Genomic DNA, 23132 nt, shown 5'->3' with positions numbered 1-23132 from the left:
TGGAACGGGTGCCTCAGGCTGCCTGCATGTTGTCTGAGGTCGTGAATGGGAAGAGGCTGCACACTTCACTTTGGGCGGGCAGATACCAGAGGCTAAGATGCCATGATATTGAAAGTGGCCTAATCCTGTCTGTTCTAACTTCAGGCAAAGGAAATGGAAGAATTAGGACACTTTTCATTGTTAACATGATAAACCTACGAATTCATCCACTCATTCATTCCTTTAACAAAAGACTCAGCAGCAACTATGGACCATATCAGATACGGGGAATACGATGATTTTTAAACAAGACACATTCTCTGCATTCCCCAAGCTTGCAGCCTGGCAGGGGAGATGGAGAAGTAAGCAGGCAACTGCAGTACAGTGTGGTGAGTGCTGTGAGAGAGAAGCATGAGGCACCATGGGAGCGTGAATGGGGGCAGGGGAGACTTCCTGGAGGAGGCGATATGTGTGCCGAAGAGGGAAGCAGCAAACTGAACAGGGTGGAGGGCATCTGGTAGAGAGATCAAGCCATAGAGGAGAGCATGTGCTAAGGCCCTGTGGTGAGAGAAAGCATGGGGTTTTGGGTATTGCAAGTTCCTTGGTCTGGCCGAAGGTGTGTGTGAGTGTGTGAGTGTGTGTGCGTGTGTGTGTGTGTGTGAAAGAGAGAGAGAGAGAGAGAGAGAGAGATGAGAAACATGGAGAGTGATAGAGAGACAAAGGGAAAAGATTATAAGAGAACAATCTGAGGATCTGAGGGAGAGAACAGGGCCAGACCCTGAAAGGCTTTGCAAGCTGTGCTCTGACTTTAGGCTGTATCCTGAAGCTCTTTTAGCAACATCAGAGATCTTTGAGTAAAGACATGAAAGTTGATTTTCTCTGTGGCTGCAGTATGGAGAGAGGATTGGAGGAAGGGCAGGACAGGAGGCAGGGGAGGAATAACGGGGACCTTTAATGAATGTAGAAGCCTTGTGGCTGGTGAGAGGTGGAGGGATTTCAGAGATATGCAAGAGAGTGGACTTGACGACAATTTGAGATGGGCTGCGTGGGGAGGGGAAGGGAAGAGCGGAACTCAAGCGTGATGCTCGGCTCCGAGCTGGACATTTAGGAGGTGGTCCCAGTAATAGGAGAGCATATGAGGGTGAGGTGGGACCTTCCCAGGCCACAGTGTGCATTCCTGCGCCCTCTGTCCCCACCATCCCGGGGACAGTGATTGTCCTTTTTCACTGAAGTGCGTATCTGCCTGGAGGCCTGTGTGGACACTGAGCCGCAGACTGAAGATGTTTCCAGCGTGATTAGCAAGTCATTGAACAATTTCTAGGTGCTTTCCCACCTGCTGCCTGGTACATCTGACTTTTCCCAGAGGAGTCTAACCTTTCCCTTTTAGGCCGGGTCAAAAGGAGGACATAGAGAGTTTCCTACACGCTTTCCTTAGGCTGAAGACTGAAAGGATGTCAAAAGTGTATTTGGGGGAATTTCTCTCATTTCTGACTTTCCCCTTCTTTTACAAGCACACAGAATGACGCATGTAACTGCCAGGAACTTTCTTTTGTGGGAAGCTGTAGAAGTGGAGAGCAAATGGACTCAAGTAAACAAATGATACTTTTAAACCATCTTCCTTCTTAGAAGAGAGTAATGCTGGGGCACCTGGGTGGCACAGCGGTTAAGCATCTGCCTTTGGCTCAGGGCGTGATCCCGGCGTTGTGGGATCGAGCCCCACATCAGGCTCCTCCGCTATGAGCCTGCTTCTTCCTCTCCCACTCCCCCTGCTTGTGTTCCCTCTCTTGCTGGCTGTCTCTATCTCTGTCGAATAAATAAATAAAATCTTTAAAAAAAAAAAAAGAGAAGAGAGCAATGCTGAATTTTAAAATTGGAGTGACCTCAGTATAGCCTTTGTACATTTGATTTAGAAAAGAAACCCACTGCCCCAGTTCCCTGATGGTGAGTGTGTTTCATAGGGAAATAGTGGAGTAAGGCTTCCAGATTTTCTAAGGTCATTTTGAGAGCTCAACCAGGATTTCCCGACTAAGGGTCCTTGGCAGTTGTATTGAAGTCTTTGAACGATTTTCAATATTTTCATAAGCCTAGCGGTCAGCATTGGGGTGGGGGTGGGGCTTTAGTTGCATGATAGCGTAGGTAAGAGAACTCCAAACGTGGTGTTTGTGCCTCTTACTGGGCATTTGACAGCTGACAGTCAACACCTGCCTTTACTACACCCAACAGCTTCCTGTGACGTCATACAGGAGACACCCAATATCACCCCTTGAACGGTGCTGGGAATGATCTTCGGATCTAAGAGGTGAAGAGCTGGTTACTTGGAAGGGGAAGGCTACCTAAAGGCTTTTTTTCTTTTTCTAATTTTTTAAAATAGTGAGTTGATACCCTAGCAGTCCCTATCGGTGATCAGAAGTGTGTGTGTGTGTGTGTGTGTGTGTGTGTATAATTATGAATTTAGGTACTTTTATTTATGTGGTTTAATCCATTGCAGTCATGACTCATTTTCACGCATGCATCCCCCCACCTCAGGACACTGGGGACCCCTCTGTGTCCCATGTTTTTCGGACAAGACCACTCTAGTGTTTGAAAAGATGATTTCAGGCTCTTCTTGTGTATTTTCTGCCCCAGATCTGAAATCGGCCATTTCTCCAAGGAATTCTGGCCAAGGCCACACTCAGGGCTCCTCACGGGTTCCTTGTTACTGGACTGCCACTGTTTTACTAGGGCTATTATTCATTTATTTAAAGTGGATGGGGAGAGGAAATAGGTATTTTTTTTAAAAAAGAAAAAAATGAGTCTATGCTGATACTCAAGTTCAAATGTAGTGTTCCAAGGTTGTTTAATTAACTTCGTTGAGTTCGTATTTGTATGTCTTTTCTGTCGTGGTGGACAGCCCGTTTCCTAGGGATATTCACCTGATCACTTATTGTTCTGACTTACAGCAATAATATCATTGTACAAACAGCAGCGGCACTGATTTCGTTTACAACAGCACCATTAACACTGACAAGACCACTCACGGTTATGGTTTTTATTGACCTCAGAATGTATCCCACTCAATACGTATAGTCAAAATTCTGTGTTTTAAAGCGAACTGATATTGTCCTCTTGTCTGTGGTGTTCTACCACCTACTTGACATATAGACAGGTTTATTGTTTCCATCTGTTTTCTATATTTGACAATATCAGCAAATATATGTTTGCATGTGCATATATATATCTTCCCCCTTCTTGCAGAAAAGATAGCCTACAATGAGCACTGCTAACTACCTTGCTTTTTTCTCTTCACAATATCTGCTGGAAATCCTTCACTGACAGTATAAAAGCCATTTTTTTTTCATTTATTTTTACAGTTGCGTAGAACTGCTTTGTGTGGATGGCTATAGTTTATGAGTATTTGGGTTGTTTCCAGCCTGTTGCTATTATAAATAACACTACAGTGAATAGCCTTAGGTATACATCATTTCATATTTTTGCAGTGTTCTTTGGGGTAGGTGCCTGGGAGAGGGATTGCCGAGTCAAAGAGAGGTGCGTATGTCATGTTGGCAAACCTTTGCGTTGTCCCCCTTGCACTTGGCATTCGCAGCGGCCGCATATGAGGGCGCTGTTTTCCCAAAGCCTTGCAACACAAATCGTTGCGGATTTTTTGCCAACCTTAAGGGTGAGAAGTGGGATCTCGGCATGGCTTTAGAATTTCTATTACTTCTCTCATCATGGTAGACAGCCAATCGTCTTTTCCGGTGGTGGTGGTTGCAGGCAGACCAACATCCAGAGGCGCGGTGGTGGGGATGTCAGTAGCGACGTCAGTGGTGTCCAGCAGGACTGGGGCCCTCTCTGGACCAAGTTTGCTGTGTTCATGTGGTTCTAGGCTGTGGAGCTCTGAACTCAGTCCTCTGGCTCTTGTGGCAAGGCTGTGAGCTCCTGAGTGTCCTTTTGTGATAGCCTTGTTCACCTTCATCACCTGGCTGGTTTTTGTGGGTTGGGACCTAAAGGCCTTAAAGTTACCGTGCTGAGAGAGAGAGGTGGCAGGGTCACTGGGGGCACACTGTTTGCCTCCTCCGTAGCACAGACTGGATAGGGAACCGAAGAGGGGAAAGTGGCACGTGAGTGAAGCTGGCCTTGGAAAGAACAGCGACTCCACTGGGACCCAGTTGTGGGCCACACGACCTACTGGAATTTGGTGAATCATATTAGCAGCTCTTCTCTGGTGGGAGGGAGCACTGGGGTAGGGAAGCCACGTCAGGGTGGTGTGCACGGAGAGGACTACGGGCCTCTGTCCTCCAGAAACCACACAGATATACGCTTGAGCTCTACACTATGGGCCAAGGAAAACCTAATTTCAGCCAAAATCAAACAAGTGTGCTATCAGCTCAAGGAAACCCCGGTTATCTCAAACAGTCGAGAAGCCCGGATTAGCAGTTCATCCATCCGTTCATTTGTCCATTTATTCATTCACTCAAACAGTATTTACTGACCACTCGCTATGTTGCAGATATTATATTAAGTGCCAGGGATATATCGTTGAACAAGATGAAGTTCCTGGCTTCAGTCTGTTACAGGAAAACAGATAATAGGCAGTTAAGATTGAGCATGACACATGCAATGGTAGGGATAAGCCGAGGAGAGGTATGGGAATGCAAAATAAGAATCAGAGTTCACACTTGGGGCATACATACTATGTGCTAGGCCCTTTATACATGTCAATTTAATTTTTAAAACAACCTTAAGAGGCAGCTACAATTCTTAATCCTTGTTTTATAGATGATGACATTGGGGGCACAGAGACCTTAAGCAATTTGCTCAAGGAAACACAGCTGGACAATGGCAGAGCCAGAATGTAGCTCTCCATTTTGATAAGTGGGATTGGATTATCTGTTTCATCACTGTCCACCACCCCTCAAGAGACCATGTTATAAAAATGACCCTTCCCTGGGAACCGCTGAACCCTCTCCAGTGTGGCCTGCTGGTGGGGGCAGCCAGGGACCTTCCGGGGTGAGCCCATTATTAGGCATTAAGGTTGTTTCCAATGGCATATTTTGGGTATAGAAGTATAGGACATGGAAGAATATTTAATGGTACAGGAACATACTCTATTTTGACCTGAAAAAGTAAGTTACAAAAACAGAATGCACAGTATATAGCGGAAGCCTTATTTTTTAAAAAATTGTTTTTCTATATACACAGAGAGAGTGTGTTACCAGTAGTTGTTCCCAGGTGATGGACCTTTAGGTGTTTATGATTTCATTCTCTTTGCTCGTCTGAATTTTCTCAACATTCCACGATAAGCATGTGGAGAGTCAGCCACTGACTCGGAAGACGGTTCAGACCACCCTCCTCGACTCCTTGCTGCGAATTCTGGTGACGCTGGCCTTTTCCTGGGAATGAGCATCTCCCCCCAAGGGCTCTGGCACCTTTCCCGGTGCAGAGACCCTCGGTGGAGGTGAGGCCCTGAGAAGGCCCGGTCGCTCTCGCGAGCTGCCCGTCACAACCTGCCGTGCATCATCTAACACCCTTGTGCTGGGACGCGTTTCAGGTTGTACCATCTTTGAAAACTGCAAGAGCTGCCGAAACGGCTCGTGGGGGGGCACGCTGGACGACTTCTACGTGAAGGGGATCTACTGCGCCGAGTGCCGCGCGGGCTGGTACGGAGGAGACTGCATGCGTGAGTAGACCCCGAGACGGCTCCCCCCTCGGGGGCGTGCTGCTTGCAAAGCCCAGCTTGCCGCAGACTGAGGTTTAGCTGGTTGGAATCTGAGTTCTGGAAAGCTTTGGCCAGAGGGCTTTCTAGGTAAGACTATAAAAAACAAAGACGTGTTTCCATCTGCTGGGTGTGGATTGTGGACATCTGTTTGGAATTGGCGACAGGAGGTTTATGTCTGCTCTTAAATCTTCTCCTTTCTCCTAAAGGCAGCCAAGCCATCCTGCACACAGCATGCCTCGTGTCCCTTCCAGAAGCAGTTGTGTGTCAGCAGTGGTCAGCAAGCCGTGAATAAGGCTTCAAATATGCGCAGTCCTGGAGTGTGTTTTAAATATGAACTTCTATTGGTAAATTTCTGGACTCCTGAGTTCAGTTCCTGGAACCCACATCAAATTGTCAGCATGCCACTTATCCCAAGAAAGGGATTCTTTCTGGGTTCTCCTTCGTCTCTAAGAATTACTTAATCTTTATTAGGGTTCCCCTCTGAGTTTCAGTAATCCTTTGAAAATGGAGTGGAAATCTAACCTCTCAGTTTCAAACTCGCCTGTGCAGTGCCCCGACAGTGAATATCCCTCTGAGAGTCTGGATCTGGAGCAATGTACACACTGTTACTTTGTTAAGCCTATGTTACATGCTCCCTATTTGAATCAGAAGCAGCCAGGGGCGCCTGGGTGGCACAGCGGTTAAGCGTCTGCCTTCGGCTCAGGGCGTGATCCCGGCGATCTGGGATCGAGCCCCACATCAGGCTCTTCTGCTATGAGCCTGCTTCTTCCTCTCCCACTCCCCCTGCTTGTGTTCCCTCTCTCGCTGGCTGTCTCTATCTCTGTCGAATAAATAAATAAAATCTTAAAAAAAAAATGAATCAGAAGCAGCCAGGATGAGCAGGGAGTCTAATCAGTCTTCCTCTTATGAATGATGTTCCCAGTTCACAGAGATGGAGGATAGAGAGCTATTGGTATTCTTCTGAGCCAACCTGTAGCAAAATGCCATGAGTTTCGAGAGTCTCAGGCCACGGACGAGCTGTGTGGTCTGCAGCCGGGGGACCCGAGCTCTACCTGGAGGAGAAGGGGTGTGCTGGTATTTTCGGATGAACCTGGGAGTTACATTATCCAGAATACAGATAATTTTTGAAAGTGCTGGTCTTGGTTGCAGATCTAAAACGCCAATGTCCTTTTTGGCGGGTTCTGGGAAACTTAATTTAGTAGTTGTTAGACGATCTTGTAGGTAGGTTAGCTGTGGGATTTAGCTCTGGTCTTCCTTTGGCTGCTGTTCTCGGAAGACGGTGTAGCATAATGAGCAAGAGTACAAAGCTCTGGAATGATGGAGGCCTGGGTTTAATAATTTTGCCAGTCACTAGCACTGTGGCCTTGGCCAAGTCATTTCACCTTGCTAAGCTTAGTTTCCTTGTCTTTACAGTGGGAGTAATGCTACCTCATAGGGTTGTCTCAAGAAGTCGGTGAGATAATGCCTGTGAAGCTCTTAATGCCTGGTCTGGCACTAATGCAATAAATATGTCATTAGTGTTCTATACGCTCCTTAACTGCCAAGCTGGGGGTGGTCCAGAAGTAAAACTACTTTCAATGAAAGTTTAAGAAAGACATGATTAGAGGTATAAGGCACAGTTTTAGATTTCACATTGACCTTTGCGGTATAGGAGACAACTTTAGGGTTTTCTCCCCTTTGGATGTGGGAGGACGCTCTTTTTTCTGTGTGAGCAAATGAAGGAGTGGTGTGTGATGGGATGGAGCCATCTCATCGGCTCACCCTTTTTTTTTTAATTTAATAATATTTTTTTATTATATTATGTAAGTCACCATACAGTACATCCCAAGTTTTTGATATAAAGTTCCATGATTCATCACTTGCATGTAACACCCAGTGCACCATGCAGTACGGGCCCTCCTTAATACCCATCACTCACCCTTGACCTTAGAGGCAGGGAAAGTCACTGAAGAGTTTAGATGTTATTCTAAGTGCCCTGGGAAGCCAAGGAAGAGCCGTGAACCAGGCAATGGCTGAGTGCTCTGAGAACATAGATAAGAGGACAGCTAATCTCGGGGAGTCAGGGACAGGAGAGGTTGCAGAAGGGGCTGATGGTGCAGCTCTGTCTTTGCTCATCTGTGGGTAAAACAGGAAGATGCCGAAGTCTGTGTGATTCCAGAGCCCTTGTTCTTATCCACAGTACCATCCCCCTCCACTGGCGGGGCCCCCTCCCACAGCTCTGTTTTCCCTGAGAAGTGGGAAGCGAAATCTCTGCTGAGAGCAGAGGGGACGTACGACTGCTGCTTGAGAATACCACAGGCTCGGGACAGCCCCAGGAGGACCAAGGAGGGGCGTCAGCCCGTGGTGAATGAAAGCTTGTCCAGGCAAGACTAAGGACCCAGTGGAAGCTGGGTTTCCTGTAGAGACGATCTGTCTGGCCAGTTGGGCAATGCTCTCCTGCAGCGTGGGAGCAGAGGTGAATAAGACCAGTCATTTGGTGGAGCCCGAGGTTGGCTGAGACATGGTTGTCTCAACTGGGGAGGACATGACGCCAGAAAGGGCCTGGAGAAAGGGTAGGACTAGCGGTGTCAGTGGGATGGAAAAGCAGGCACAGTGGTAATGCAGTAGTCCAGCACGGAGGCAGGAGGGCTCTTGTGGTCAGAGAACAGAATTTCCAAATGGCAGCCTTCAGGAGTGGCGGTGATAATGTGTTCATCTACATTAGCCATTTTTCTCCTGTGTAACAAACCATCGCAAAAGGACAGATGTTTATTTTCCTTTATCTGGGGTCTGTGGGTTGGCTGGGGTTCAGCTGATTTCAGCTGGGTCGGCCTGGGGTGCCCTCCAGCTTCAAGGCCCAGCCCAAAGGAGCAGCAGCTCCTTGGGACATATTCTCCTCAGGGTGGGTTGCAAAGACACCAGAGGCCAAGCCAAACACACAGGCACGTTTAAGGCCTCTGCTCACGTCATATCCGCGAACTTTGCCAAAAGAAGTCACAGGACCAAGCCCCAGATCAGTCAAGCAGGGAAGTAGACACCGTCCCAAGGAGGAGTATAGATATTTCCTAAACAGTACTCCGATTGCTCTGTATGAATAAATGAGTTTGTTTAGGGGGCAGGGCAGAGAGGAGGAAGGATATTCGCCTATAGGAGAGGGCTAAAGCAAGAAGTAACGAGACAGAGGATAGCAGTAGCCCAGAGAAATCTTGTACATGTGCCTTTCTCAGTAACACCCATCGGTTGAGTCTTGGGTTTTGGCTTCTGTGTAAAAGTTGGCTGTATATGGAGTCTGACTGGTTGGAAAGTGATGGTGTCCATGTGTAGGATCAAGGCTTTCTTGAGGAGAGCAGAACTGGCTCAGGAAAAATGGTCATCGTCCCTAGGAAAGAGAGCAGAGAGCATTATCCTGTATCCTACCCATCCAGTCGCAACATATTTCTTGAATGGATGCTCCCAGGTGCTGAGTGTACGTGATGGCCAAGACGGACGTGGTCCCTGCGATTCTGGAGCTTGCAATTTAGAGAGGAGAGACCAAAAAAAAAAAAATTGGAATGCGGTCAGTGCTATGAAACAGAATAATGGTCAGATTCCTCTCTCGTTCTGCATTGGTTCGGTTATGCTTGTTCAATTTCATTAGGCTTGTTCTGAAAGCCTCTTAACACACTGTGTGTTATGTGATCCCAGCCATAAGCATTTATGGAGCATTTCTTATGGGTTGGTCACCAGGGAGAGCACTGAGCCCTCGCTGAGTTTACAGTCCATCTATGGAAACAGGGCTTGACCATACGAAGATACCAACATGATAGTATTAGGTTCTTATCACCTACATCTCATCTTGGCATTAAATAAATGTGAGGGGAATTCAGAGGAGGAAGTAATTCTTTTCACCCTTTGTTGAATGCCTGCCTGGGGCTGGGCACTGTGCTGCCTGCCTCTGTTAAGAGGGGGCTGAGCTCTTGGTGGCCTGTTCCTGGCTGGGGCAGTGCAAGCATTTACCCAGTAGATGGCACCCAAGTGATCCTTTCAGGCTGCTTAATCCGGAAGGAGGGCTTCCTGCCGAGTAGAGCCCTGGCATTCTTTTCTTGAGTGCCATATAGACCCTGGGAAGGAGAAGTGACAGGCAAATACCAAAGACGATCAGACTATTTTATATTTAATTGTAGAGCATTCGGTACTGAGCAGACGTTATAGCACCTATATTTGCCCACTGTCCTTCACAATCTTTGCAATAATTAGTATTAGCCTAACTCACAACAGTCTTAGAACCCATTGTGTGATTGATTCATTTATAACCATTGACAGGTTATATTAACCAAGATAAGAGGAGAAGGGCCTGAGGTCACTGAGCCCAGGAGAGGACTTTATTCACGTCCTCTTGCCCAGGAAAGATTGGTTTAGTAAGCTCAGACTATCCAGGCTACAGAAAGGAGCCGATTCTTTCTTCGTTCCCCCAACTTTTTATTTTGAAAAATTTTGTATTTACAAAGAGTTGAAGGAACAGTACATTCATATGCCCTTCACCTGGGTCCACCAATAATCATTTTCTCACATCTGACTTTCTCTTTTACGGTACTATGAACTCATGAATTTAAATTTTTGTCCCACAGTTTGTAATGTTATCATCATTTTTCTTTTTGATGCTCAAATGGTCCCAGAATTGGCCAGCGAAGACCCTTCCAGCAAGCTCTACGGCACCATTCTTTAGGCAATTGCTTGCTCTCCCTCTTCTCCCTCCACTCCCCAGATGTTTCAACTTCACCTTGACTGTTTATGTCCAGGTCCTAGGACCAGCCATTTCTCTACGAATCCTGGTTCCTTTTGTGCAGAATGCTGTTTAAGAACTGGGATCTGGATACTGGCTATGAGAGGCGCTGATACTTAAAGTCAAAATCAAGGCTTCCTCCCAAAGCTTCGTAAATGGAAAGTTAACATCTTACGTGGAACCAGTCCACTGAGCTTCAGAGTGGAGCTTATTCAACGTGGCCCTCAGGCTGAGTGTTTTAGCCACCGAATGAGCTGAGCAACGAGAGGGCCTAAGAGCCAGCAGGGGTACCGCACTTCTAGTGTGCGTTACAGGGACCCAGACTTCCAGGCTGTGGAGAATCTAGGGGATGGAAGGTTAGCAAGTCAACTCAGATGAGAGAGGATTTATGGGGAGAGATTATAGACCCTTAATACATTTTATCTTCTTAGCCATATTTTGGATAGAGCAGAGGGGCTGGCCGTGAGCCATGCCTAAAAATGTGGGGCTAGAATATCAGAGAGGATGATTTGTGTAGGCTGGTCCTTGAGCCATAATGCGGGAATGATCAAGAGCAAATTTTAAAGAGAGAGAGAGCAAGCAAGCGGAAGGCCCACAAAGCTGTGTGTTACTGATACATGGAACTGTCTTCCTAGGGAATCACAGCGTCATCTGGGAGGAGTCACTGAAAACTGGCTCATCGTGTCCTGGACTTAGGTGTCCTGACACTTCCAGGAAAGAACCAAGGCCCATTTGGATCCAAATTAGGGAGTGTGTCATGTGGTGGTTAACCGCTGGGTTTGGAACCAGTAGGATCTGGGTTTGAATCTCTTACTCCCTCTGTGACTTTGGGCAAAATGACTCAATCTTTGCAAATCTCACTTTCCTCATTTACAAAACGGGATCATAATGGTGGCCCTCTGTGGATTTTTGTGAGGGTTAAATGAAGTACTGTCTGTAAATCCCTTAATAGGGAGCCTGGTTCATAGTAAATGCTCAATGAATGGTGGCTGCTATTCTTATGACTACTAACCCAGAACCATGAAGTGAGCTCTGCTTTTTCTCTTTCTTGTTTGAGAAGAATATCAACGTAGGACCAGAGAGGAAAAACAATAAAGTAGAATTCTGTAGGGACAAGACAATATATATTGGACATGGGGAGGTAATCTTCCCAGTACAAGATTGTATGGTCAATAAAATTTTACGTTTCATATAAAATTATATGAGAATTATACACACACTATATATGCATACTATATATATATTATATATGTATAAAATACTTTATATAGCTGAAGCTCTGCGGGGAATTCATGTCTGAACCTTTGCAGAAGATTTTATGCTGTCAAAGAACTCACCAATCCTTGCTCAATTTCTGGCTAAGGTGTAGGAGAACATGAAAAAGACCTTCCTTGCTGCTCAAACAGCAAGAAATCACTTGATAAACCAAAGAAAATTCAGTTTAGATAAGGTCTCTGCTCTCACGTCATGGGGGAGGCAAACAATTACATAAACCATCATTGTAAAGTATCCAATTAATTGGAATTATAGGCCATATCACAGGGTGAGCCATGGAGTTATTCCTGGACATCTGACTGTTCCGGGTTAAGACCTGCGCCCCCGATAAAAGCTATCCCTTAGCACTTGTTGTGAACTGGGCATTGTTCTAAGTGTCTTCACGTACAAAGTCATCGATCCTCATCAGACCCATTTTATAGGTGAGGACGATTTGGCACAGAAGAGTTCAGTAACTTCCCTGCTGTCATGCAGCTTGTAAGTAGCAGAGAGAAGATGCCCCTTCAGAAGCCAGGCCCCAGAACCCCATCTCTCATCCCCTGTCCTAAATCATTGCTCCATGTGAGAGGCGTTTGAGGTCCTCACTCTGAGTCCCTGTCTGGGGGCTTGGCAAGTCATGGTAGGATGAACCAAGTCATGTGGACGGTGTGAGGTCCCTTCCAGCTCCCAGCCTGGGTCGTGGGTCATCCCCGTGTCCTCATCCAGGCCTTTGTTCTGCCATCCGTGTGCGGGCTCCTGCGTCTGATGGGTTTAGGGATGTAGCCAGTGCTGTAGGGAGGCTCCCAGGAGCCCTGGAGCAGTGGGTCAGAACCTGGGATGTCCCCCGTGAGTCTTGTGCCAACATAGTGTCTCAGATCCAGACAAGACTCAAGAGAAGTGACCTCATTAGTTGCCATTTATTGAGCGTTTTATGTATCCGGTACTGTGCTAATTGCTTTACATAAATATCTATCTCATTTACTCCTTACAACAAATAAGAAAACACCAACGTGGTGGAAAGTACTAGTATTATTCTCCTTTCCAATGAGGAAGGCTGGGTCTAGAGAATCTGAAGAGCTTGTCTGAGATCACACAGCTCAGGAAAAGGCTGAGCGACTGTGAGGACCCAGCCTGGCTTCACAAGCTGCCCCTTAATCATCGGGAGTCCTGCCTCCAAGTCATCTCTGAAGGAGGAAAGGAAATCCAAATGTCTCTCTGTGTCTGGATGCTTGCTTTCTTTAGTCCTCCCCCCACCACCCCAAGAGGAAAGATTAACAAAACAAAACAAAACCCCAACCGGGGCTCCAAAGTGTGTTGTGTCTGTCTCTTGCTCCTCCCTCCCCACCCCCCATGCTGGAGATAGCGAGACTTTTGTCTGAATGCTAGGGTGTTCATTTTTGTTGGGAACCTTCCAGCTCTTTTGCCAGTTTAGAAATTAATAGAGATTTCCCTTCGGCTCTGCAGAAGCAGGGTCTGTCTAGCTGTCTTTCCTATGTTGGCTTGTAGCAACAGAGCAGGGTCAGGGGGTGGTGGGGTTGGAGATGAGTCCAGGATTTGAACACCCAGGGGAGAGTCTGGCTTCACTGGCAAACCCCCCTACACACATACACAGGCGCCCCACTTCCCCCGCTGCAAGACACTGTCAGGGAATCTGAGCACGTTTCTGGGCGCGTTGCCTGCTCCGGTCTTTCAGACTCAGGACCACCTGCTTGGTTGGCCACCAGTACTTCCTTGGCGGGGACACTCGGCTGTGTTCACTGTTCTGCCCTAGACAGAGAGGTGCACTTAGTCTGCCCTGCATCCAGAGATGCATCTTGCCGAGAAGAGGCAAGAGTGGAAAGGGAGCTGAAGGAGCCCCTTGATGCGGGAAGGGAGTAGGGCTCCTTCCTCCTCTTTCCGGTGCCTAGATACCCTTCCCCCAAGCACATTTCTGAGAAGTGGCCTCTTTGTGTGTGGTTAGTTGGAACTTGTCCACCATCTTGGGGCCAATTGCTCCCATCCCCCCTGGAATGAGAAGGAGAACATCGTGAAGAACTGAGCTGCGGCACGTGCCTTGGAATCCTGGCTACTTCTGGAGGACAGCTCTGGGCCTGCAGGAACAAGTGGTCTAGCATCTCACATGGCCAGGGGCCAGCACCTGGATGGGAATGGTGCCCCTAACCGCTCCAGAGGCCACATGAGATCCTGGGTCTGGCTAAAGCTTGAATGGCTCTGCCAAGGACACCTGACAGGGATGGGCACCAGTACCCCCACCCCCACCCCTGGACACGAGGAGAGGTCCAGTTTCCCTGCTGTCGGAGACCAGTTTCCATTTGCAGGGAAACGGACTGGCAGCATTTGCGGCTGGTTCTAACTTGGCGTCCCTGCCGGAGGTTTGCAGTGGGAGCTGGGATTTAACACCTTGCAGGCTGGGAAGCTGCCAGTTCCCCAAGGGTGGAGGCTGTGCAGGAAGATTTCTTTTTTTGTCTCTCACACCCAAAGATCACTTCCGTAGCCAGCAGATGGGCGGATGGGGGCGATGGTGTGTGAGGTGTGCGGGAAGAAGGAACGTGCGCTTCAGAAAATGGGACCAGGAGGGGGGTAGGGGGGAGGGATTCCATGTATCTTTCCGGTGGAGTGCAAGAGTCCTGCTGCTTAAAATGGTACAGGACAGGGCTGGGTCAGGAAGCCCCCAAGACGGTTGAACGTACCAGCCAAGACCCAGCATTGGTACTAGACAGATCCAAGTTCAAATCCCTGCTCTGTCACCAGCGAGCAAGGGTGAACATTTACTGATGTCTCTGCTAAGGACTTTCCACCCGTAATCTGATTCAAGCCTCACGAAATATAGGAAGTAGGTGTCCGCTTTATTCCATTTGACTCAGGTTTCCTGCTGTTCCTAGAGAGGAAGTAGCTTGCCCAAAGCCGCACAGCTGGTGCAGATGAAGCTGTGTCTCAAACCAAGGGCAGCGGGGCTCTGAAGTCTCCATTCTTAACCGGTGCTTTACAGTTAAAACAGTCACTTACAGTCTTTGGACCTCCCGGCCGTCTGGCCTCGAGGAAGTCACTAACTTCCTACATCCTTAGTGTCCCATCTCTGCGAAACGGGGAGATGAACGTTGTTGTCCTAGGTTTCTCGTGAGCATTCAATGAGAGGAGGTTTGTAAATCTTTGAGCCAGTGCCTGGCCTGTGATGATTTCGTCGTTCACTCATTCAGTAGCTATTTCTGGAGCACCTACTATGTGCCAGGTTCCATTCTAGGTGTACAAGCTAGAAAAGGTCCCAGCTCCTCTAAAGAGAGCACGCAAATAAGCTAGACAATTTCAATTAGTGGTATGTGTTATGGAGGAAAGAAAAATAGAGTAAGGACAGTCACTATAGAGACGTGAAGGTCCCCTGTAGCTGGGTGGCCAAGGGAGGCCTCTTTGAAGAAGGGGCAGTCGAACTTAATTCCCAAAGAAAGGAGATGTGGAAGAAGAGAAACCTTCCAGGGTAAGGGAACAGCAAGGGCACGGCCCAGAGGTGGGAACAGAAAGAAGACTGGTGTGGCTGGGGCCGTGTGAGGAGGGAGATGAGTGGGAGTGGAGACTGGGCAGAGGTTGGGTCTGTGCCCTCAATGAGGCAGGGCCATGAATGTCACAGAAAGGTGTTTGCATAGCGGGAAGCCTTTGCAGGGTTGAATCAAGAGACTAATGTGATCTGATTGATTTATTTAAGAGGTGGCTTTGGCTGCTGTGTGGAGAATCAAATATGGGGGAAATGGATGACAGAGAAAGATGGCAGAGGCCAGGCAAGACGACAACCCCAGTGGCAAGTGGTGGATGGTGCTTCCCATTGGCGGACCAGGACGGCAGCAGTAAAAATCCGAATGAAGACAGGACTTGGGCAGCCCACCCAGCAGTGGTTTCCACAAAAGTAACAAGCCTCAGACCTCACAGCTTGTCAAAAGCAGAGTTTGCGCTCTTTTCCTAACATCGTAGAAAGATCACCACCATCATCCTGCTATGAAGCAGTAGCCACGGATATTAGTATTTTTCTTTTAAACGTGGAGGATTTAGACTTTTGGGGGGTTATTGGTTGTAACTGCATATCTAAACCTCATGAGGTCAGACTGGATTTCTGTACAGGGCAGGGTTAAGTAAACTTTTTCTGTGAAGGAGCAGATAGTAAATATTTTCATGGGTCAGAACCGTTCAACTCTGCCACGATAACTGGCGAGCAACCACGGACAAGGCATTAAAAATGGGCGTGGCTCTGCTGCAATAAAACTTCATGTACAGAACCAGGCAATGAGCCACGTTCAGCCCCTGGATTATAGTTTGACCGTGCTGGTAGGAGATATCCTTTATTTATATGACCCAGATAAGTTTTTTTCTATAAAACCAATTCAAGACGTGTCCTCCAAACCCTTTTGTAAAACTAGGGTGCCTCTTAGACACCTGCGCTTATCTTAGCACTAAGAAATATGCTGTAAGTTAGTGATGACTCAGTCCAGTAGTTTTCTTGAGGATTCTTTGGCGGTAACTTGGGGGAACTAAGGGGATAGTGAGGGTAGAGGGCTTTGGACCCCGGTACCTCAAAAAGGAGAACTTCTTGGATGCGTGTTTTTTTAATTAGTGGCTTTCAAAAGGATTTGTTTGGAAAAAAGGGTAAGGAGCTAGAAGAAAAAAAAAATTCAGGAAACCAGTAATCCAGTCCAAATGGTTGGAGATCACATCCCCCTTCTGGTGTCATGCGTTACGGACACATTTATTACACAATTACGTATAGAACAAATTGACACATACATTTTCTAACTGGATGGAAAGGGGTCAGGAAAGAGCTGCTTTGGGGTCATTTGTGGGGTAGAGGATGTTTAGGGGACACAGACCAAGGGTCTTATGCAGTTTGAAGCTTCAGACAAAGACCACAGTATCTACTTTCAAAGCCTTTAGGGTGGAGTCAGCAGGTTGGCGTATGGCCATCTTGGAGGGGCAGGACGCTACAGTGGCTTGGACTTTACATGCAGACACAGGTTTGAATCTCTGCTCTGTTGACACTTAGTGCTAGACAAGCTGTTTCTTTAACTCTCTTATTATACATTTTCCCAGCTGGAAAACTGGAATGATATTACTTCCCTTTTCAAGCTGTTGGGTGGATTAAGTGAATTAACCTATGCAAATTGCCAGCACATTGCCAGGTGCTTGAGAAAGTAATTTCCTTCTCCACTCTGTTCTCAGGGGTATGGGGTGAGCTCAAAGGCTCTCTGAGACCTTCTACCATCTCTTTCCTGTTGACTCCAATTTCCATGTCCCAATCTTCTCTTCCCAGGATGTGGCCAGGTTCTGCGAGCCTCAAAAGGTCAGATTTTGTTGGAGAGCTACCCCCTAAATTCTCACTGCGAATGGACCATTCATGCCAAACCTGGGTTCATCATCCAGCTAAGGTAAGGGGCTGGAGTCAGAATTAGGGAGTTTGGGGTTATCAGGAAACACAGTAAGAGGACTGAGGGCCCTGGATCCTAATGACCACAGGCTAACCATGAGCACTTTATTCTTAAAAGCAGGAAGTACGGGACGCCTGGGTGGCACCATTGGTTAAAGTGTCTGACTCTTGGTTTCGCCTCAGGTCTGATCTCAGGGTTGTGAGATGGAGCCCCACGTTGAGCTCCCTGCTCACTCAGTGCAGAGAGTCTGCTTGAATTTCTCTCTGTGCCCCTCCCCTGCTTGTGCTCACGCACTCGCACGTGCGTGCTCTCTCTCTCTCAAATAAATGGATATATCTTTTAAAAAAATGCAGGAAATGTACACTGGAGCCTTTCTTCTTTTTTTTTCTCTTCCTTCCTTCCTTCCTTCCTTCCTTCCTTCCTTCCTTCCCTTCCCTTCCCTTCCCTTCCCTTCCCTTCCCTTCCCTTCCCCTCCCCTCCCCTCCCCTCCCCTCCCCTCCCCTCCCCTCCCCTCCCCTCCCCTTCCCTTCCCTTCCCTTCCCTTCCCTTCCCTTCCCTTCCCTTCCCTTCCCTTCCCTTCCCTTCCCTTCCCTTCCCTTCCCTTCCCTTCCCTTCCCTTCCCTTCCCTTCCCTTTCCCCTCTTGGCGATTCCATGGGATAGGCCTGGTCAAAACTAGAGCCAATTACATGTTTGTCATTCACTGCCCTAGAATGGTGGAGGGGGGTGTGTTTAGGTAATTTTGACCCAAAGATAATGACAACAAAGCAAAATACTAATCTTTACCAATTCTTCCTATTCACCCAGTACTGGACTGGATTCTGCAGGAGGAAAGGGAAGAGATAAAAGGCACAGATCTAATCTTCAAGGAATTTGTACTCCAGATTGGGGTTTCTGTTCATCAGCTCCTTTCACTGATGTTCTCAGAAAACAACTACCACCCCATAACAAACAAACCCATTTTCTCCCTGGTGTGGAGGATAAGCCATTTCTTCTTATGGAGCTTTGGGGTCCTCATAAATATTTAATTTATGCTATGGTGCAAAAAGTACAGGCCCAGTTTTATTGTAACTCTAGATAAACAACACCAGAGAGTCCTGTTCTGTGAGAACTGTTCACTGCTGCATCCTAGTGCCCAGAACAACCGAAATGTCAACGTGCTGAGATGTCTGACAGTGCGGTACACACCACAGGAGCTTGAGAGATACTTGTTGCATGAACGAATGTTGAAAGAACTTCTCCCTGCCTCCAGTATATCTCCTCTCTCCTGGCAAATACCTCTCCTTTTCCTCTCTAGGGAAGCGGAGTGGCCCACTCACCTCTGGGATTTTTAGGGACATTGTCCACTTAGTTCTTTCCTTTCTACCCAGTAAGGAGGTTGGCAGTGATGGAAATCTCGAATATTCAGGGGCATAGGTTTTCAATAAGTATTTTCTGGATGGATCAATGGAGGTTTCCACATTCCACCTGGATCCTCAGATGGCTCTCTCTCCTCCAGGCGGGGCAACATAAGGCCCTCTGCCTTGGAAAGATCCAGTAAAACAGGATCAATTCTCAATTCTCTTCACCAAAGCTGACCCTCAGTGGCTGGTATCCCCATTCCTTGAGGATCTGGGGTTGGGAGTGAGGCTCATTAATTGGACTTTTCTAGAGGAAGGTTAGCATAAGGAACAACTGAGGGGCCACACTGTTCTGCTTAAGGGACTTCAGGTCGGGTCTGCCAGGGATGATAAGGGCAGGTGTTAAATGCCTCATATTATTATTATTATTATTATTATTATTATTTTAAAGATTTTATTTATTTATTTGAGAGAGACAGCCAGCGAGAGAGGGAACACAAGCAGGGGGAGTGGGAGAGGAAGAAGCAGGCTCCAATGGAGGAGCCTGATGTGGGGCTCGATCCCAGAATGCTGGGATCATGCCCTGAGCCGAAGGCAGACGCTTCACGACTGCGCCACCCAGGCGCCCCAAATGCCTCATATTATATCAGCCCCGCAGGGACCAGGCCAGTGGGCTCCTTATTCTTCAAGATCCAGGATGCAAAGGAAATCTCTCCCAAAACAAAAATCCAAAATGGTGGAGGGATTGGACAAGCACATCACATGCCTAGGAGAGGCCCCTAGGAAAGATTGGAAATATATAGATTTCTTTTCCTCCAGTCAAACCTGGACCTACTGGCCAGTGATGATGATGATGATGATGATGATAATAATAATAATAGAAACACTAATGCACATGTATAATGTTCAGAACAAAAACTGAGTTGTCATCCCTGGTGTACCCCCCCCCCCTGCTTTCTAGCACCACAGCCAGGACACCACAAAATCTATCTTCTTATCTGTAAAATAATCTCAAGTCCATCACTTCTGACTCTGATGCCATTATTCTCCTTTTATCACCATCATCTCTCACTTTGACTCTCTCATGGCCTCCTAACTGGCTCCCCTGTTTCCACTCTTGCCAACTCTTCTGTCTTCTCTCCTCCGTGACAAGAGTGATCCTTTAAAATCCTAAATCCAATCATTATTCTGTTGTTGAAACCTTCTAGCTCATTCCTATGAGGCTTGGAATAAAATCTAGACTCCTTACCATGCAGGATCTGACTCCTGCTTTCCTTGCTGACCTCAGTTCATACCACTCTCCCCTTTACGCTCCACCTTCCAGCATCCCTGACCTTCTTTCAGGTCCTCAACTATGCCAAACTCATTACTGCCACAGGGTCTTTGCACTTACAGAGTCCCCTGCCTGGACCTCTCTTCCCCATGACCTTCACATGGCTGGCTCTATTTTATCATGTAAACATCTGCCCAGATATCAAGTTCACAGAGAGGTCTTCCTTGACCACATGGTATAAAAAGCTTACCCTCCCCAGTCACTTTTTAATGCTCTTATCTGGCTTATTTTCTTCACAGGACTTAATACTCTATGAAATTACCTTGTTTTCTTGTTTCCTTACTTACTGTTTGTCCCCCAGATCAGAACTGCTCTCTCTGTTAGGGCTGGCACTAATTGGATGGATCTAGTTGGGTCACCACTGTGCTTTCAGCACCTAGAACAGCGCCTGCCACAGATACACAGAGCTGTTAAGTACATGAACCAATGAATGTACAAATAGAAATACAGCTTGCAGTATCTCATATTTTGGTTTCAGAAGAAAGCTGTGATCTCTGTTGGGTAGTGGCCTTGTCCCCGCTCCTTCGCTTTTCAGACAGAGATACTAAAGTCCAGAGAAAGAACAGATCCGTCAAGGCCCCCAGTGAGCTAGCAGTGGCATCTGGATGAGAAGTCAGGTCCTTAGATGTTAGACCACGTTTCACAGAGCATGACTAACGGGCCTTATACTCCCTTACAAAAGGTTTTATGATAAAAAATTTGTAAAATAAATACTAGTTATAAGGTGGCTTTTTAGGAAGACCTTTAAGTGTATTCAAAATATATTGATTGTCACTGTGGTCCTGTGTTCTCTGGCACTTGAACTTTTTACCGAAAGTGGTAGAAATAGGCCCTCGTCCCAGCATTTCAGGTGGCAGTTGTGAGCTCTTCTGTCTATTCTTACCTTTTCTCCAAAACTTGAGGGAGAAGATACAGATGTACATTCTGTGACCTTGATACCCAGGCATTCCCTTTGGAAATTATCTGAAAAGTAGCTTTTCCTCTCTTTGGGGATGCCTCCTATCCTGTCTCTTGGAATTGGAAGCTTGGGGTCATCTTCTGCTTTTTGGATCTGATGCAGTCAAGTATTTCCAAACCCAAAACCCTTTTAGGCAATCACAGATTTATCAGATCTCCCCCAGTTCTGAAATTCTGATATAATGCTACCTTTTCTACTCTTTGGGCTAAGAATTATGGCTACCCAGAAGATCATTGCCTTCTCATCCTCCCATCAAACAGAGGAATCTGCAGAGATTTTGTTCTTTTATTGATTTTGCAAGATAATGTGTTCTTTTTCCATCCTCCAATCGTAAAGTTATACTATCGTATCCATTCAGCCATCTGTTCACCAATATTTGCTTGGCATCTCTGTATCCCAGGCACCGTGTTAGGCACTCTGCAAACAATGCTGGAAGAAGACAGCTGTTCTCTCCTACACTCAAGAAATTTACAGCTTAGTGGAGAAAATAGGCATGTACGCATGTGCCTGCACACACACACACTCAAAAAATCAAGACGCTAAAGAAGAGAAATTAAAATTTATATACCCATTATGAAGAGAACAGGGGATCGCTTTTAGAAAGAATTGTAAAGGAAACCTGTTTGAGGAGAGAACATTTCACGTGAGGCCTGAGGATAGGAAGGAACCAGCCATGCAGCCTGGGAGGAAAGTGCCCCTGGAAGAGAGGCCAGCATGTGCAGAGATGATCTGGATGGAATAGGGCCTCTCTCTGCCTGGGCACGTATGCACACATGCATCCAGCACACACATACATGCCCCTATGCTAAAAGAAATTCATCTGACCTCACACTGTCCAGGACCCTTTTTCTATCAGGCCAGTGGCACCGCTCTTCCGAGACCTGTTCATCATCTGGCCTTGAACTTGCTCAGGGATCACAGGAGGGTCCAGGGCCCACCTGTTTCCTGCCGCCCCCTCTCTACCCACAGGTTCGTCATGTTGAGCCTGGAATTCGACTACATGTGCCAGTACGACTACGTGGAGGTCCGCGACGGGGACAGCATCAACAGCCAGATCATCAGGCGCTTCTGCGGCAATGAGCGGCCAGCTCCCATCCGGAGCACGGGCTCTTCACTCCACATCCTCTTCCATTCCGATGGCTCCAAGAACTTCGATGGCTTCCATGCCATCTTTGAGGAGATCACAGGTAAAGACCATGGAGACAGAAGGAGCACTTTATGGCTGTGCTCCAGACAGAACTCTCCTTGCTGTGCTCCTCTCCTTCTTCCTGCTCAGCCTGATTCAAATCCACAGTGCTGGGTTCTTGGAAGCAACCTACACACTGAGCAGGAAGAAAGAGATGGCAAGGTGTTCAGAACTGTTCACCAGAAGCTTAGCTGGTTATTGCTGATGTCCTTGTACAGATGCTGGAGCAGAGGGAGGCCGGGTGGTTTGTCCAAGGTCACAAAGCAGTTGGTTGTACGGCTCACCCTGGGGGGGGGAGGTCTCTCATGGTTAACAGCATTAGCTTCGGAGCTCTGGCAGATGAAGCCATGTGACTGGGGTAAATTCTTCTACTTCTCTGGGCCTTAGTTTCCTAATCAGTGAATAAGGAAGAAAGCATAGATCCTGTTCCATTAAGAAGGTTCTGGGAGACGAAACAGATGAAGAGCTTAGCACAGTGTCTGGTACAAAGGACGTATTCAGTAGCTGCCCAACCACAGGTGTGCCCTGGGTCTCCCTCTGTCATCTGCAAAATAGACATTAAAAGTGTTTCACTCAGTGGGAAATGCCACTTACTTTGTGAGTGACTCTAAGCCTAAATTGAACTCCTGCCCTGTTCATATCAGGAAGTAGGATTGGATCATAATGAGCAAAACGTGCAATGCTAGGGACGGACCCTCAGTGCTCGTTGTTCTGAGACTGGACTGCATCCAGCTTTCCAAACCAAGCTCAGGCTTGAAGTTTTTTTTTTAAATACCCAATTAGGCATTGTAGTGGCATTTTGATCGCTATGGCTTCCTATGGAAGGTATGATACAAAAGCCTCAGGAAAGGCACTGGTGGCGGGTGGGGGGGGGTCATCCTTCAGCAGCCTTGTCCTTCCGGCAAGACTGGCAGACGCCCCCACCCCCCTGCCCTTCCCTTGGACTGTTCGCCTACTGCCTTCCAAGGATGTCCGCTGTGGGGCTCCTGGAGGCTGTGTTGTTGTGCTGTGGTCAGTCTGTGGCTGATCCTTGCCTTTGGTCATATAGGGCCAGCCAAGACTGGTCGGGTCACACTTGAGACAGGTGTGTGGGCGTCTTCATGGCAGTCAGCAGGGCTGGCTGTCAGGGAAGCCCGGGAGAAGCAGCAGTGGCTCGCTAGCCCGTGACCCTGGGACTGAGGGGAGGGGCAGGGGGGTCTCTTCCTCCTCGGAAGCGGGCTCCTCAACCCCCACCGGAGAA

At 47.5% G+C, this 23132-nt stretch overlaps 1 protein-coding gene across 5 annotated transcripts in view; it reads left to right on the top strand.

The window, feature by feature from the left end:
- The window catches only part of PAMR1 (peptidase domain containing associated with muscle regeneration 1), a 151387-nt gene that overhangs the window by 99161 nt on the left and 29094 nt on the right, over positions 1–23132 (top strand). For 3 of the 5 annotated variants that reach the window (XM_048215238.2, XM_026512111.4, XM_026512113.4), the window contains exons 3-5: positions 5510–5638; positions 16963–17077; positions 21676–21893. In XM_048215238.2, coding sequence (XP_048071195.1) covers positions 5510–5638; positions 16963–17077; positions 21676–21893 — 462 coding nt within the window. The remainder of the gene's footprint in view (positions 1–5509; positions 5639–16962; positions 17078–21675; positions 21894–23132) is intronic. The other 2 variants (XM_057317240.1, XM_026512114.4) reach the window with 1 other exon arrangement.

This window comes from Ursus arctos, unplaced genomic scaffold (genome assembly GCF_023065955.2).
Source record: "Ursus arctos isolate Adak ecotype North America unplaced genomic scaffold, UrsArc2.0 scaffold_23, whole genome shotgun sequence".
NCBI classification, from domain to species: domain Eukaryota; kingdom Metazoa; phylum Chordata; class Mammalia; order Carnivora; family Ursidae; genus Ursus; species Ursus arctos.
This window is presented reverse-complemented; position numbering and strand designations above follow the sequence as displayed.